The 17605-nt window shown below is 46.4% G+C and overlaps 2 protein-coding genes across 3 annotated transcripts in view; one reads left to right on the top strand and one right to left on the bottom strand.

Moving 5' to 3' along the window:
• Positions 1-2243, bottom strand: part of TTI1 (TELO2 interacting protein 1) — a 33778-nt gene extending 31535 nt beyond the window's left edge. The window contains exon 1 of the mRNA XM_069752280.1: positions 2199-2243. The gene's annotated coding sequence lies outside the window, so the exon portion shown is untranslated. The remainder of the gene's footprint in view (positions 1-2198) is intronic.
• A 67-nt stretch (positions 2244-2310) lies between these two features.
• The window catches only part of RPRD1B (regulation of nuclear pre-mRNA domain containing 1B), a 159324-nt gene continuing 144029 nt past the window's right edge, over positions 2311-17605 (top strand). The window contains exon 1 of one of the 2 annotated variants that reach the window (XM_069752276.1): positions 2311-2543. In XM_069752276.1, coding sequence (XP_069608377.1) covers positions 2393-2543 — 151 coding nt within the window. In that variant the 5' untranslated portion in view covers positions 2311-2392. The remainder of the gene's footprint in view (positions 2544-17605) is intronic. The other variant, XM_069752277.1, reaches the window with a different exon arrangement.

Here is a 17605-nt window from a genome sequence, read left to right as displayed (position 1 = left end):
ACATGTGGCGGAATGTAAACCGCTGCGTTTCCGAGCGGTTTTTTCCGCAGCATGTGCACAGAGTTTTTTGTTTCCCATTAAGTTTACATTGTAATGTAAACTCATGGGAAACTGCTGCGGATCCGCGTTTTCCGCATCCTGTGCACATACTCTTAGTTTTCATCACCGCAGCTGAATGATTTACATCTGTTAGCCTGCTTGATTACATGTGGGGATTCCCTAGCAACCAGGCAACCCCCACATGTACTTATGCTGGCTAACAGATGTAAATCATTCATTTGCGGTGATGAAAACAATCTCCGAGCTCTAAAAAAAATACTCGGAGGTCACCCGAGCGTGCTCAGGAAATCTCGAGTAACGAGTATATTCGCTCATCACGCAGGGAGCGGCGGTGGAGCAGCACACACGGGGGCACGCAGGGAGCGGCGGTGGAGCAGCACACACGGGGGCACGCAGGGAGCGGCGGTGGAGCAGCACACACGGGGGCACGCAGGGAGCGGCGGTGGAGCAGCACACACGGGGGCACGCAGGGAGCGGCGGTGGAGCAGCACACACGGGGGCACGCAGGGAGCGGCGGTGGAGCAGCACACACGGGGGCACGCAGGGAGCGGCGGTGGAGCAGCACACACGGGGGCACGCAGGGAGCGGCGGTGGAGCAGCACACACGGGGGCACGCAGGGAGCGGCGGTGGAGCAGCACACACGGGGGCACGCAGGGAGCGGCGGTGGAGCAGCACACACGGGGGCACGCAGGGAGCGGTCAAGTTCCAGCGGTTAGACCCCCACAGCCAACATGTCATTACCAAGCCTGTGGAGGGGTGAGATTTTCTTTTCACCACATAATCCCTTTAAAGTGTCAGGCTATGTGCACACGTTGCAGATTTCCTGCGGATCCGTAACGTTTTTTACCGTGCAGAAACGCTGCAGATCCACAAGTGATTTACAGTACAATGTAAATCAATGAGAAAAAAATGCTGTGCTAATGGTGCGGAAAATTCCGTGCAGAAACGCTGAGGATTAAGGGTATGTGCACACATTGCGGTTTTTGCTGCGGATCTGTAGCGTAGCTGCAGATCCGCAGCAGTTTCCCATGAGTTTACAGTTCAAGGTAAACCTATGGGAAACTGAAAACGCTGTGCCCATGCTGCGGAAAAAAACGCGCAGGAACGCAGCGGTTTACAATCCGCAGCATGTCACTTCTTTGTGCGGAATCGTGGAGACTCTCCTCCAGGCCCTGGGAACCATACCTGTGTTAAAAAAAAAAGAATTAAAATAAAAAATAACGATATACTCACCTCCCAGTGCTGCACGCGGCCATCCGGTCTCAGGTTTGCTATGCGAGCAGGACCTGCAGTGACGTCGCGGTCACATGACCGTGACGTCACGAAGGTCCTTCTCGCATAGCATCTTTGGAACCGGACCGCCGCCTGCAGCGCCGAGGAGATTGGGACGTCGGGGAGTCTAACCATTTTTTAAATTATTTTTAACATTACTATTGATGCTGCATATGCAGCATCAATGCTAAAACAAGTGCAGGATTAAACCCGCAGCGGAACCCGCAAAACAAACCGCGATAAATCTGCAGGGATAACCGCAGCGGTTTTGCCCTGCAGATTTATCAATCCACTGTGGGAGAACCCGCAGGGACCCGAACCTACGTGTGCATATAGCCTTACAGAAGTAGCATGTCACTTCTTTTTTGTGGATCTGCAACGTTTTTGTACCCATTCCATTATAGAAATCCGCAGGGGTAAAAAAACGCAGCAAATCCGCACAAAAACGCAACAAATCTGCACCTGCGTTTTCCGCCAAGATATGCAGAATCCGCACCAAAAAATCCTAAGCCTAATCCGCATCGTGTGCACATAGCCTTATAAGGGTTTTCCTGAAATAAAGACATATTAAACATTGACAGGACAGGCGATAAGGGATTTTTGGGACCCCTGATCTGACATGTGTCAGTTGTGCCCCCATGGACACCATCCCTACCTGCAGGCTGGGGACCATGCACACTCCTGCCTGCCTCATAACGAGCACATGGGGTCGCTCCCTTCCTATGACGGAGCCCCCTGGCTGGCACACGGTGTGCACTCCTCCACCTTCAGCTGGCACACGGTGTGCACTCCTCCACGTCCAGCTGGCACACGGTGTGCACTCCTCTCCTCCACGTTCACCTGCACACAACATGCCGGCACTCACCTAAGCCATGGTGCAGCAGCTAGGGCGGCTTCACATGTCGGAAGTGACGTCATAAATTCGGCGCCGCGCTTCTGGTATAGAACGCAGTAGTCAAGGAAACGCGTCCCTTCATTTCGAGACACGTGACCCGCAGCGGGGTGAGAGGTCAGGCGGCCATCTTGAGCTGGGCCAGGGGGGTCCCCCAACGGACAGTCATGGCGTCATTTACCGAGCCCGCCCTGGAGAAGAAACTGTCGGAGTTGAGCAACTCGCAGCAGAGCGTGCAGACCTTGTCTCTGTGGCTGATCCACCATCGGAAACACGCAGCCACCATAGTCACGGTGTGGCAGCGGGAGCTGAGGAGAGGTAACCATCTGTCCATGTGACCAGGGTCCTGGCATGGGAGCTGCAGGGGGTGATCTGCGGCATGCTGGGCATTGTAGTCTCACAGCAGGTGCAGAGCAGGGTGACGTCCCCCATTATCCAGAAGTCACATGTGAGGTGATCGGAGCAGGCTGTGCTCTGCTGTGTGGAGATGTTAGATACATTGGCCCTGCTGGGGGAATTGCAGGCCATTCTTATACACTTGTGGATCACACATAAACAGATAAGTGATCTGCTGTATATATATAATTTCATTCACACACCCATGTGTTGTGCTCTGAGTGCGCACCATGATGTCCTGACTTTCCACAGGTCTCCTGATCCAAACTTGACAGCATCATCATCATTATTTATATAGCACCATTGATTCCATGGTGCTGAACATGAGAAGGGGTTACATACAAATTACAGATATTACAGTAAACAAACTAACAATGACGGACTGATACAGAGGGGCGAGGACCCTGACCTTGCGGGCTTACATTCTACAGGATGGCGGGGAAGGAGACAGTAGGTGGAGGGTTGCAGCAGCTCCCGTGTTGGTGAGGCGTTAGCTTCGATAGTGATGAGGAGGTAGCTGGTCAATGCAGGCTGTAGGCTTTCCTGAAGAGATGAGTTTTCAGGTTCCATCTGAAGGATCCGAATATGGTTTATAGTCTGACGTGTTGGGGCAGAGAGTTCCAGAGGATGGGGGATATTCGGGAGAAGTCCTGGAGGCGGTTGGATGAGGAACGAATAAGTTTGGAGGAGAGAAGGAGGTCTTGGGAGGACCGGAGATCACGTGAGGGAAGATATCAGGAGATTAGTTCAGAGATATATGGAGGAGACAGGTTATGGATGGCTTTGTAGATCAGTGTTAGTAGTTTGAACTGGATACGCTGAGGGAATGGGAGCCAGTGAAGAGATTTGCAGAGGGGGGAAGCGGAGGAGTAGCGAGGAGAGAGGTGGATTAGTCGGGCAGCAGTTAAAGGGAACCTGTCACCTGAATTTGGCGGGACTGGTTTTGGGTCATATGGGCGGAGTTTTCGGGTGTTTGATTCACCCTTTCCTTACCCGCTTAGTGCATGCTGGCTGCAATATTGGATTGAAGTTCATTCTCTGTCCTCCATAGTACACGCCTGCACAAGGCAAGATTGCTTTGTGCAGGCATGTACTACGGAGGACAGAGAATGAACTTCAATCCAATATTGCAGCCAGCATGCAGCCAGCAGGTAAGGAAAGGGTGAATCAAACACCCGCAAACTCCGCCCATATGACCCAAAACCAGTCCCGCCAAATTCAGGTGACAGAGTCCCTTTAAGGATGGACTGGAGAGGTGCAAGGGTGTTAGCAGGGAGGCCACAGAAAAGGATGTTGCAGTAGTCAAGGCGGGAGATGATGAGGGCGTGCACAAGCATTTTAGTAGATTGGGGGTTGAGGAAAGGACTGATCCTGGAGATATTTTTGAGCTGGAGGCAACAGGAGTGGAAAGAGCTTGGATGTGCAGTATGAAGGACAGGGCAGAGTCAAGGGTTACTCCGAGGCAGTGTACTTCCGGTACAGTTGAAAGCGTGATGACGTTAATTGCGATAGATAGGTCAGGTAAGGAAGTTCTATGAGATGGAGGAAAGATGATGAGTTCAGATTTGTCTACATTGAGTTTGAGGAAGCGAGAGGAGAAGGAGGAGGATATGGCTGATGGACACTCTGGGATTCTGGACAGCAGAGCGGTGACGTCTGGGCCAGAGAGGTAGATCTGAGTGTCATCAGCATAGAGGTGGTACTGGAATCCATGGGACTTTATGAGTTAAAATAAAAAAGGGAAGAAGCCAGCGCTGCTCATGGTCAGAACGCGATACATAAAGTGCACATATTGATTTCTAACTGTATTTTAAAATCAGACATTTAGCAAACAATTGATCACTTCTTTGAGCTACCCCGCCACGTCATGGCATTCTCATAATGGGGCAGTCATACTCTACGTTTTTTATATTCGCTGTGCCATTACGGCCTCCTGAATGTATTAAAAGCAAGACCACATTAAATGCAAACTGTACCTGAAGCTTTTCTGAATCACTCCCATGGCGCCATAAAGGGCAAGCACAGATAAAGGTTGACCAGGTCTGGACATAGACAATTCAGGTACAACCTCCGCACTGCCCAACCAGCACCACAGATGAAGAGTGAGAGAGGCTTGGACACAGGTGCACAATCAAACAGAGCCTGGGGCAGGGCTGCTGTGTGTGTGTACAGCAGCCTAGGTCAATCACAATCACTGTGGTGCTGGTTGGGCAGTGTGGAGGTTGTACCTGAAATGTCTATGTCCAGACCTGGTCAACCTTTATCTGTGCTCGCTCTTCCTGGAGCCATGGGAGTAATTCAGAAACGCTTCAGGTACAGCTTGCATTTAATGTGGTCTTGCTTTTAATACATTTAGGAGGCCGTAATGGTACAGCGAATATAAAAAAAAAGTAGAGTAGGACTACCCCATTATAAGAATGCCTTGACTTGGCGGGGTAGCTCAAAGAATTGATCAATTTTTTGCTAAATGTCTCATTTTGAAATACAGTTAGAAATCAATATGTGCATGTGCACTTTATGTATTGCGTTCTGACCATGAGCAGTGCTGGCTTCTCCCCCTTTTTTATTTGGACTTTGAGATGTCCCAGGCCAAATCTATAGATTGAGAAGAGTGGGGGTCCTGGAACAGAGCCTTGGGGGACTCCGCAACAGAGAGGGTGGGATGAGGAGGTAGTGTGGGAGACGCTGAATGTGCGGTTGGAAAGGTACGAGGAGATCCAGGATAGGGCGAGTATTGTCCTTTAGCTTGTAAGTAAGTCGTTAGTAATTTTGGTCAGGGCTGTCTCAGTGGAGTGATGGGGCGGAAACCAGATTGTAGATTGTCAATGAGCAAGTTAGCTGAGAGGTGGGAGGAAAGTTCAGCGTGGACATGCTGCTCCAGGAGTTTGGAAGCGAATGGGAGCAGCGATATTGGGTGATAGCTGGACATAGCAGTTGGATCGAAGGTTGGCTTTTTAAGGATAGGTGTGATTGTGGCATGTTTGAAAGCGGAAGAGAAGGTGCTAGAAGTTAGGGATAGGTTGAAGAGGTGGGTTAGGGATGGGATAAGAGTGGTGGGATGGGATGAGGTAGAGCGCGCAGGTGGTGAGGTGCGATTTGGAGAGGAGACAGTTAAGCCCCCCTTCAGTGATGTTGGATAGGGAGGTTATGGGGTTTGGGCATTGGTCTGGTATACAAAGGGGTTGTGGTGGTTGAACAATAAAGTCTTGCCTTGTTTGGTCAATCTTATTTTTAAAGTGTGCAGCAAAGTCCTCAGCAGAGATGAGGGAGGTTGGAGAGGGCAGTGGTGGGCGGAGGAGGGAGTTAAAGGTTTTGAATAACTGTTTGGGGTTGTAGGATAGGGAAGATACGAGGGTTGTGACGTAGGCCTGTTTAGCAGAGGTGAGAGCAGATTTAAAAGCGAGTGTTGCCTGTTTGAATGCAGTGAAGTCGTCTTACGAATGTGTTTTCTTCCAATGCCGCTCTGCAACCCTGGACACATGCTGGAGCTTTTTACAGTGCCTTGCGAAAGTATTCGCCCCCCTGGAACTTTTCAACCTTTTCCCACATATGCTTCAAACATAAAGATACCAAATGTAATTTTTGGTGAAGAATCGACAAGTGGAACACAATTGTGAAGTTGAACGAAATTTATTGGTTATTTTAAATTTTTGTGGAAATTCAGAAACTGAAAAGTGGGGCGTGCAATATTATTCAGCCCCTTTACTTTCAGTGCAGGAAACTTACTCCAGAAGTTCATTGTGGGTCTCTGAATGATCCAATGTTGTCCTAAATGACTAATGTTGATAAATATAATCCACCTGTGTGTAATCAAGTCTCCGTATAAATGCACCTGCTCTGTGATAGTCTCAGGGTTCTGTTTGAAGCACAAAGAGCAACATGAAGACCGAGGAACACAACAGGCCGGTCCGTGATACAATCATATATCAAGAAACTGTCCTATATATATGACACTTCCAAAAACCATAAAGAAAATCCAAAAATAGAACGGAAGCAACTGTCATAAGTATAAATTACAAAAAATCTTTATTAAGTCATTATTTAAAACACTTTTAAAAAAAGAAAAAAACCCTCTTTCTTATATCCACAATGGAGATACACATGAAAATAGACTATAGAGTGCAAATCAGGTATCACATGCCATTTATATATCCAAAAATTCTGATATGGGTGGGGGACTTACGGGGGAACTGTATGTGCAACACGTCCGTGACGTCACTGACTTAGCCCCCCGTCCTGATGCGTCAGACGGGGAAGTGGAACAGTGACGTTGGACGCCGACCTGCGCATGCGCCGGGACCCAACTCAGCGATGCGAGCGCCATTACCACGCCGCTGCCACCTATGAAGGATAGGGCTATAAATACCTCCAACACTGACACTTACACATACAGTTCCCCCGGAAGAAGCTATACGCGAAACGCGCGTTGGGGCTCAGGACTACACGTGCAGGTTATGTATTGCCTCCATTTCCTTGATGGTTTATGTATATGACTTGGGGTTTGGCTTCTGTTGAGCCTTCAATGTATTAACGTACTCTGACCACCACTGACTGCTCTGTGGTTGTCATTAAGGACCCTTACTATATTTTCTCTCTATGTGATGTTTTTAATACAATTTGCTCCAGGACTCATCTGTGTGGTGGACATAAATTACTATGCACTTTGCAAAGACATAGCACTTAAGCACTTTTTCTGCTTCCACCTCTGGATCAGTTCTATGTACCGGGTATTGGGTGTAGAAACCCTTACTAGGAGTGATACTAACTTAACAGCAAACATATTATTGACTCATTTGGATGGTCACTTTACCCCCACGCATATCAGAATTTTTGTGTATCTCCATTGTGGGTATAAGAAAGAGTTTTTTTTCTTTTTTTAAAAGTGTTTTAAATAATGACTTAATAAAGATTTTTTGTAATTTATACTTATGACAGTGGCTTCCGTTCAATTTTTGGAGGCCCATGATACTGTTGTGGAGAAGTTTAAAGCCTGATTTGGATACAAAATGATTTCTAAAACTTTAAACATTCCAAGGAGCACTGTGCAAGCGATCATATTGAAATGGAAGGAGTATCATACTACTGCAAATCTACCAAGACCCGGCCGTCCCTCTAAACTTTCATCTCAAACAAGGAGAAGACTGATCAGAGCTGCAGCCAAGAGGCCCATGATCACTCTGGATGAACTGCAGAGATCTACAGCTGAGGTGGGACAGTCTGTCCATAGGAAAACAATCAGTCGTTCACTGCACAAATCTGGCCTTTATGGAAGAGTGGCAAGAAGAAAGCCATTTCTCAAAGATATCCATAAAAAGTGTTGTTGGAAGTTTGCAACAAGCCACCTGGGAGACACACCAAACGTGGAAGAAGGTGCTCTGGTCAGATGAAACCAAAATCGAACTTTTGGCAACAATGCCAAACGATATGTTTTGCGTAAAGGCAAAACAGCTCATCACCCTGAACACATCATCCCCACTGTCAAACATGGTGGTGGCAGCATCATGGTTTGGGCCTGCTTTTCTTCAGCAGGGACAGGGAAGATGGTTAACATTGATGGGAAGATGGATGGAGCCAAATACAGGCCATTCTTGAAGAAAACCTGTTGGAGTCTGCAAAAGACCTGAGACTGGGACGGAGATTTGTCTTCCAACAAGACAATGATCCCAAACATAAAGCAAAATCTAAAATGGAATGGTTCACAAATAAACGTATCCAGGTGTTAGAATGGCCAAGTCAAAGTCCAGACCTCAATCCAATGGAGAATTTGTGGAAAACTGAAAACTGCTGTTCACAAACGATCTCCATCAAACCTCACTGAGCTCGAGCTGTTTGCCAAGGAAGAATGGGCAAGAATTTGTCTCTCGATGTACAAACCTGATAGAGACATACCCTGAGGGACATGCAGCTGTAATCGCAGTAAAAGTTGGCGCAACAAAGTATTAAGTTAAAGTGGCCGAATAATATTGCACGCCCCACTTTTCAGTTTTTGAATTTCCACAAAAATGTAAAATAACCAATAAATTTCGTTCAACTTCACAATTGTGTTCTACTAGTTGTTGATTCTTCACCAAAAATTTACATTTGGTATCTTTATGTTTGAAGCATGATGTGGGAAAAGGTGGAAAAGTTCCAGGGAGCCGAATAGTTTCACAAGGCACTGTATGTCTAGGAGGCTGTGACGGTCAGGTCAGCCCGTTACACACAGATTTGTGACTGCAGCTTTAGAGAAACTTCAGGTCTGCAGATTTTATATGGGGACGATGATAGATTTATAGCCACCCGGTACATTCTGTACATTTTTAAAATGTGATTTTTCAATTCTTCACCATTTTCAAGAGTTCTGCTTGCTGTCATTGATTAATAGCGGGAGGTTACCATTATCTTGCCAGAGGGATGTGTCTGTATGCAGTCTGGCTTGGTGAGTGCTGATTGGATAGTGTCAGCAGTGTCGGACTGGGGTGCCAAGGGCTCACCAGTAATATTGACTGTGGGGGCCCACTTTTCACCTGTATACAAATACTAGCTATTGAACCCGTTCTACGCCCGGGTGGCGAGCATTTATATTGGTATATGGTCTCCATCCTGGTATGTGCTGCTCCATCCTGCGCCCTAATCTTGTCATGTGCTGCTCCCATCCTGCGTCCCCATCCTGTCATGTGCTGCTCCCATCCTGCGCCCCCGTTCTGACATGTGCTGCTCCCATCCTGCGCCACCGTTCTGACATGTGCTGCTCCCATCCTGCGCCACCGTTCTGACATGTGCTGCTCCCATCCTGCGCCCCCGTTCTGTCATGTGCTGCTCCCATCCTGCGCCACCGTTCTTTAATTTGCTGCTCCCATCCATATGCCCCGTACGCTGCTCCATAAAGGTTTATGGCCCCCATAAAATGCTCCATTGTATATGCCCCCGTACACTGCTCCATTATGGTTTAAGGCCCCATAAGATGCTCCATGGTATATGCCCCGTATGCTGCTGCAATATATATATATATAAAAAAAAAAAACCATACTCGCCTATGGTCACTGGGCGCCGAGTGCTGGGGGGCCTGAGCAGGCGGGGACACCGGCGCGCTGTGGGGATCAGGTGCCGGTATCGCCACCAGCTCAGGCCCCCCAGCACTTACTATATTCACCTGGCCCCGTTCCACCGCTGCGCGCCGCCATCTTCCCGGTCCTCTGGCTGTGACTGGTCAGTCAGAGGGCGGCGCTGGCGTGCATTAAGCGCGTCATCGCGCCCTCTGAACTGAAGGTCACAGGCCGAGGACCGGGAAGATGGCGGCGCGCAGCGGTGGAACGGGGCCAGGTGAATATAGCTCATACTTACCCTCCTGGCGGTCCCTGCTTCTCTGTTGGAGATCGCGGTGTGCGTTCAGTGTTTACGCATACCGCAATCTCCTGGGAGCGTCACTCTGTGAGGCCCAGACTGCGCTGGCGCTTGCGCAGTCTATAAAGGCTTCGGACAGAGTGACGCTCCCAGCGTTATATTATAGATTAAACTACCCTTGTTCACAAATGTATTTATATCTCTATATAATAATAAACTGGGTAGTTTGGTTATTGAATAGATTATATGCTGCTTTTTATGTACAGAGTGAATCAATTGAATTATGCCAAATAATGCCCATATAGTGGGGTTGGGAGCCCAGATCTGAACAGGGGCCCACCGGGGAATTCCCCTGTTACTCTATGGGCCAGTCCGAGCCTGAGTGTCAGGGTGGGAAAGGACACACCCCCATCTGGAAAGGTCATGTTCACACGTTCAGTATTTGGTGAGTTTTTTACCTCAGTATTTGTAAGCCAAAACCAGGAGTGGGACAATCGGAGGAAAAGTATAATAGAAACATATGCACCACTTCTGTATTTATCACCCACTCCTGGTTTTGGCTTTCAAATACTGAGGTAAAAAACTCACCAAATACTGATCGTGTGAACGTGGCCTGACACTTAGTCATCAGTTTATACTTTTCTAGGGAAAATGACACACGAACGGCACAACACAGTTCTAGAAAAAGTTGTTCCAGAATTGCGAACAGTATAACCTGATGGGATCCCAGCTGCGTTACTAACCCTGACTACAGGAGTGCTTGGCCCCCTTTTTTGGCTGAGAATTGGGCACGTGTGCTCTTTCATCTGCTTCCATATAATCTGTGGCTTAGACTACTGTACTTTTTTTCTGTCCATGTGCACCACAGAGAGCACACTGAAAAATGCCTGTCAAAAAATGCGCATGAACAAAGATCGCAGCGTGCATCAATCTTGTCCAATTTGCAGTTGAGACAGAGCAAGTGGTAAAAGGTTACTCCTATGTTTAGAGAGTAACTGTCATTTTAATATATTTTCCATAGCTCAATAGTACAGGTAAAGTAAAAGAAATGTAATATATCTTGTGCGAGAAATCTGTTTCTTTCTCCTGGACTGATCGTTAAGTCTCAAATTGCTCAGTTCACTGGCAAAATCAGTCTTCAGTGAGTACAGACTTTCCCATTATTGAGCTAGGAGATGACAGTTGGTGCTCATAGAGTTCTATAGAGGACTGTAACTGTCAATGCAGCAGAATGTCTGCGTGCCTCTTGTGCCCTCTCCATAGGAGATGACAGTTGGTGCCCATAAAATTCTATGTCAGTAATGGGAAAGTTTATCTTGACCGAATACATTCTAAGGCTGCCGTCACACTAGCAGTATTTGGTCAGTATTTTACCTCAGTATCTGTAAAGGTACCTTCACACTAAACGATATCGCTAGCGATCCGTGACGTTGCAGCGTCCTCGCTAGCGATAACGTTCAGTGTGACACGCAGCAGCGATCAGAATCCTGCTGTGATGTCGTTGGTCGGGGCTAGAGGGCCAGCACTTTCTTTGGTCGCTGGATCTCCCGCTGACATCGCTGAATCGGCGTGTGTGACACCGATTCAGCGATGTCTTCGCTGGTAACCAGGGTAAACATCGGGTTATTAAGCACAGGGCCGCGCTTAGTAACCCGATGTTTACCCTGGATACCATCCTAAAAGTAAAAAAAAACAAACACTACATACTTACCTTCCGCTGTCTGTCCCCGGCGCTGTGCTTTCCTGCACTCACTGTGAGCACAGCGGCCGGAAAGCAGAGCGGTGACGTCACCGCTCTGCTTTCCGGCCGCTGTGCTCACAGCCAGTGCAGAGAAGCAGAGCGCCGGGGACAGACAGTGGAAGGTAAGTATGTAGTGTTTGTTTTTTTTTACTTTTAGGATGGTTTCCAGGGTAAACATCGGGTTACTAAGCGCGGCCCTGCGCTTAGTAACCCGATGTTTACCCTGGTTACCGGCATCGTTGGTCGCTGGAGAGCTGTCTGTGTGACAGCTCTCCAGCAACCAAACAGCGACGCTGCAGCGATCCGGATCGTTGTCTGGATCGCTGCAGCGTCGTTTAGTGTGAAGGTACCTTTAGCCAAAACCAGGAGTGGAACAAATAGAGGAAAAGTATAATAGAAACATATGCACCACTTCTGCATTTATCACCCACTCCTGGTTTTGGCTTACAAATACTGAGGTAAAATACTGACCAAATACTGAGCGTGTGACGGCAGCCTTAATCTGTGAATTTAGAATGAAAGATCAGTCCAGGAGGAGAATAAAGCAGATTTGTCTGATCATATATGTTACAAAATTGCCATTTTTGTGCACTATTAATTTCTGAAACCACGGCTACTCTATAAAGATGGTTAGAGAATGGTAGACCTTGAGAAAGCTTGCAATTTACTTTCTTTTCTTCCTATTTTTCACTTTTTTCATATGTTTCTCATTACTAAGGGGACTGGCCACCTCACAAGCTCTTTTCTGTTGGTTTTTTTATAGCTGCCTCATACAGCATGCAATGGTGAGTGCACACTACATTGGGGTGAGCGGCTTAACAATGCCCCTTGTCTAAACTGTCAGTCAAATAAGAGCGCACAGCAGAAACCCGGAAGGCTGAGGATTGGTGCGCCCCTAAACAAACCTCGTGAGGATAACCCTTTAATGATCATTCCTGCACGCAGAGTCATGGCTGCAATTTACAGATGTGACTGGTCTGAGCATAGCCTAATGGGGAGTGACTTGAATGTCCATAGTCGTGTAATGGAAGGGCTGATGAATGAAATCTATTTTAATCACAGACAGATCTGCATCCGCTGATAGCAAACAATGTGGAATGACAGCAAGCAGAGATCTAAAATCTACGATGATCTCATAGAAATCTGTGTGTTGGGAAGCTGCATAGCTGTAGTGTACACACAATTCAATTTACTTGCTGAATACCCCGGGAAGTGGTTGCATGAAGCCATATTTTGTCCTGTCTCCATTGTCTGAGATTTAGTGATTGTTTGGCCATGTTCACACATTCAGTATTTGGCTACTGTTTTACCTCAGTATGTGTAAGCCAAAACCAGGAGTGAGTGATAAATGCAGAAGTGGTGACTAGTTATGAGCGAGTATACTGGTTGCTCGGGTTTTCCCCGAGCACGCTCCGGTGATCTCCGAGTATTTCTTATTGCAAACAGGCATTCCTCACATGTATTCAGCGTATCTGGAAGCCATAAATCATGCAACTGAGGCGATGAAAACTATATCTCCGAGCAATAACAAATACTCGGAGGTCACCCGAGCGCGCTCGGGAAAACCCGAGCAACGAGTATACTCGCTCATCACTAGTGGTGACGTGTTTCTATTGTACTTTTTATCTGATTGCTACTCCTCAAAAACATTTCTAGAATTCGACCTTTTTCTTACTTTCGACTCTGCAAAAACGCTCATGTTTCTCTTATTCATTCTTGTCTGGACTATTGTAACTCTCTACTAATCGGTTTGCCTGTTAGGCTATGTGCACACGGGGCGGATTTGCCTGCGGATCTGCAGCAGATTGGCCGCTGCGGATTCACAGCAGTTTTCCATCAGGTTTACAGTACCATGTAAACCTATGGAAAACCAAATCCGTTGTGCCCATGGTGCGGAAAATACCACGCGGAAACACTACGATATATTCTCCGCAGCATGTCAATTCTTTGTGCGGAATCCGTAGCATTTTACACCTGCTCCTCAATAGGAATCCGCAGGTGTAAAACCGCAGGTGAAATCCGCACAAAAAACGCAGGAAATCCGTGGTATATTCGCCGGTAAAACGCAGTGCGTTTTACCTGCAGATTTTTCAAAAACGGTGCGGAAAAATCCACACACGAATCCGCAACGTGGGCACATAGCCTTACTCTCCCTTCTCCAATCTGTCTTGAATGCTGCAGCCAGGATCATATTCCTCCCCAACCATTACACCAATGCCTCTACCCTGTGCCAGTCGTTGTACTGGTTACCCATCTCCTACAGAGTCAAGTATAAACTTTTCACTCTCACCCACAAAGTGCTCCGTGCTTCAGCACCACTCTACATCTCCTGCCTTGTCTCAGACTACCACCCTACCCGTGCCCTCTGTAATGCTAATTAACATCCTCAATGATCCGAACTTCTCACTCCTGTCTCCAAGACTTATCACGTGCTGCACCAATTCTATGGAATGCACTACCCAGTACAGTTAGATTAATCCCAAATACCCACAGTTTTAAGAGTGGCCTAAAAACACATTTCTTCTGACTGGCCTATCGCCTCACCTCACTCTTCTAACTATCCCTGTTTTTCTCAAACAAAATTTCCTTGCAAACCAGGACCCTCGTATTATCTGTTCTCACCCCCTCCATCCTCTTACTAGCCCTCGGTGTCTGTACACATAGTGGTCGGTGACTGGTTCATGCAGCATTACATGAACATCCGATTTATTACATTATGGCCGGACCGTACAGTACAAGCAATTGTTACCATCCACCTCTGGTGTCTCCCCTATTTCCTCCATAGACTGTAATCTTGCGAGCAGGGCCCTCATTCCTCTTGGTATCTGTTTGTGATTATTATTCTGTAATGTCTTTTATTGTCTGTACAAGTCCCCTCTAAATGTAAAGTGCTGCGGAATATGTTGGTGCTATAGAAATAAAATTATTATTATTATTACTGGCGGCAGATTTGGACTGGAGCCATGTAACGACACATGTCGCTTGGCCAAAGATCGCTCAGTGCCGTGCCACATTGCAGAGTAATTCAGGTTATTGGGGGGCATTACAACCCCTAGGGTAGTGCAACAGGCAATTCCTGAAAATTCACACCAAGTCAGATAGTTTAGCAACTTATTGGGTTCCTAGGATTCATACTGTGACCCCCGAGTGCCTATTTTACGTTGCGATGTAGCACTGGCACATGGCATTCTTTGCCCACGCAGTGTGTGTTGTGGCCAAAGTCACCGTTCAGACCCAGCATTCTAAGGCGTTTCATGTGCCAGACTATTAAAAAAAAGTTAAAGAAAATTCCATCACATTTTTGGAAAGGGCTAAAAATAAAATCTTGGCCTACTGCAGGTTTGCACCAAAATGCTCCCAATTTACAATTTGAGGCATAATACATTTGTCTAAATGTTGTTTGCCGCGACCCTTTGGGAAATGACGTGCAGTGCAAAACTTGAATTTTTTTTTTTGCACAAATTGATCATTTGGAGCCCAAGTTTATCCACATGGTGTATGTGGACACTGGCTGTGTGCCTCCGGTGACTTTTTGACGGTGTATATTTTCGCTGAGTGAGAAACACAGTGTAAGGGTATGTTCACACATTGCTTTTTTTAATGCAAATTTTCAGCTGCATTTTACAGTACAAGCAAAGTCTGAGATTTCAGAAATCTCGTGCACACAGCTTGTTTTTTTTTTTTTTTTTTTGTCCTCAGTATTTTGTTCAATACCTTGTTTTTTGCCAAAATCAGCATTTCACTTTTTTCAGTGTTTTTCAGCCATTGAAAGCAATGGATAGTATCATAGTTATTAAGGTTGAAGGAAGACTTTAAGTCCATCTAGTTCAAGCCATAGCCTAACCTAACATGCCCTAACATGGATGGTGCAAAAAAACGCTGAAAAACCGTAGCAGAAACGCAACGCGTGGATGGGATTTATAGAAATCTCCCGGAGCATGTGTATTTTTTTACAATATGACTATTGGGTTAGTAATGGGGGTATCCTATAGAAACCTCCATTACTAACCCCTGGGCTTCATGTCAGTGGCCATAAAACAGCTGACATCGGCCTCAACCCTGTTACCCCACTTGTCACCGCACCAGGGCAAGTGGGAAGAGCACGGCTAACTTCCAGGTTTGGCGCATCTTATTGATGTGCCATTTCTGGGGCAGCTGAAGGCTGATATTATTAGTCTAGGAGGGGGGGGGGACAATATCCATCGCCCCTTCCTTTGCTGTTAATATAAGCCCACAGCTTATAAATCTGCTGAAACATTGCTGCTAATGGATCAGTAAAAACACGTTTTCTTACTTTTATTTTTTGGAGTGCTTCCTGTTTTTTTCTAACTATCTTATCTATCTATCTATCTCATCACTATCTATATCTTTGAACATCTTTAATACTCACCTCTCTTTAATTTCTATGTTGCATTTCTTACCATACTTGTCACAGGGACCATGGATCTCGCCAGCACTGTTTTTTCCAGTACGAAAATCGCCAGGACGTGTGAAGCGGGCCATACGTCGCGATCCGTCGGCAATACAAGTCTACGGGCAAAAAACGCTTCCTGCGGGCACATTTGCAGGATCCGTTTTTTTCCCCAAACGTAGCATTGCAACGGATTCCAAACGACGCAAGTGTGAAAGTAGCCTAAGGGAACGTGACTCCTATGAGAACACTGAAAGGGGTTGTCTACAAGTTTGTTTGGTTTTTTTTTTTGGGCGGTGACATTTCTGCTATTGGGTTTCATTACAGACGTCGCACTGTTCGCCTTCTATAGCTTCTGTAGTGCACGCTCTATTGTTGGCTGCAGACTAAGGTACAGTGAGCTCCTTCTGACAGTCTGAGGATACAGTTTTCTACCTTTTTTTATTTCTTTTATTTTTCTGAGCTCTTTTCTCTTTTTTTAGCCCCATAAAAAAAAATATCCACAAGGGTATCCTTTTAAAGGGGTACCCTCATTAATCATTACTGATCACCACTGGTGCGGTTATGCATAGATAGACTGGGTTTAGGAAAGCCAGAGCCACTCTTTTATAGATGGTGCTGTATTTAGGGGGCACCTAAGTCCTAACATGGCATGAGTATAGAGGTTTTCTTCACGAAATATCCACTTTTACTTCAGAAATGCATCCAACATGAGAGAAGCGGATGTCCTTTTATTTCTTCTATTACGCGGACATATATGTGCTATAAATTAGTTTAGCGCCCATAATAAATCATTAATATTCTGGTTATGTTGGCGTAATTTGACCACGGTGAATAGCATAACATGAGAGAAGACTGCTGAAGAGCCCGTGGGACGGTAATGTCTACACCGCCCTGTCAGCTTTGTGGAATCTTCCTGTCAGATCACAATCCCTAATTACACAGAAGTGCTGCTGTTTACATGCCGGGGAGGTAATTAATTTCTTCCACTGAGGAAATATCCGCTCATTAGATCTCTTTTAATAAATAGGCCATGTCGGGTAGACATTCAGGTCTAGGGCTCCTCACTGCCGGCAGCACGTGCTGCAGAATATAGTATATTTATGTTACCTGCACCTCAGGGGAACCCCGTGGACCCCACCATTGTCCTGCGTTCGAGCACGCAGAAGTCTATGTTAATTGCTCATTTAGGAAGTTGATCTGCGTTCATTTTCCATGCAGATACTGCGAATGCTCAATCTGAAGGCGGACAAATTTCCTTTGATATTTTGGTTTGTGTTCTTTTTCCAGCACATCCCTGTTTATATGAGCAAATGTGCTACCGACAATCGGTGACTTATGCTCACATAAAAAATGCCCATAAACGTTTTGACGGTCATCACCTGGTGTTAAAAGGACTTTTCAATGGGTTATCTGTCATTTTCGTATGTAACCGCGCCTATATAATGTTGTTCTTTGGGCCTGTGGCTTCAGATTTTATACTTTTTATGCAGGCTGAGATTATTATTA

Source organism: Ranitomeya imitator, chromosome 2, assembly GCF_032444005.1.
Source record: "Ranitomeya imitator isolate aRanImi1 chromosome 2, aRanImi1.pri, whole genome shotgun sequence".
NCBI lineage: Eukaryota > Metazoa > Chordata > Amphibia > Anura > Dendrobatidae > Ranitomeya > Ranitomeya imitator.
The sequence above is the reverse complement of the archived record's forward strand: the minus strand, read 5'-3'. Positions and strand labels throughout refer to the sequence as shown.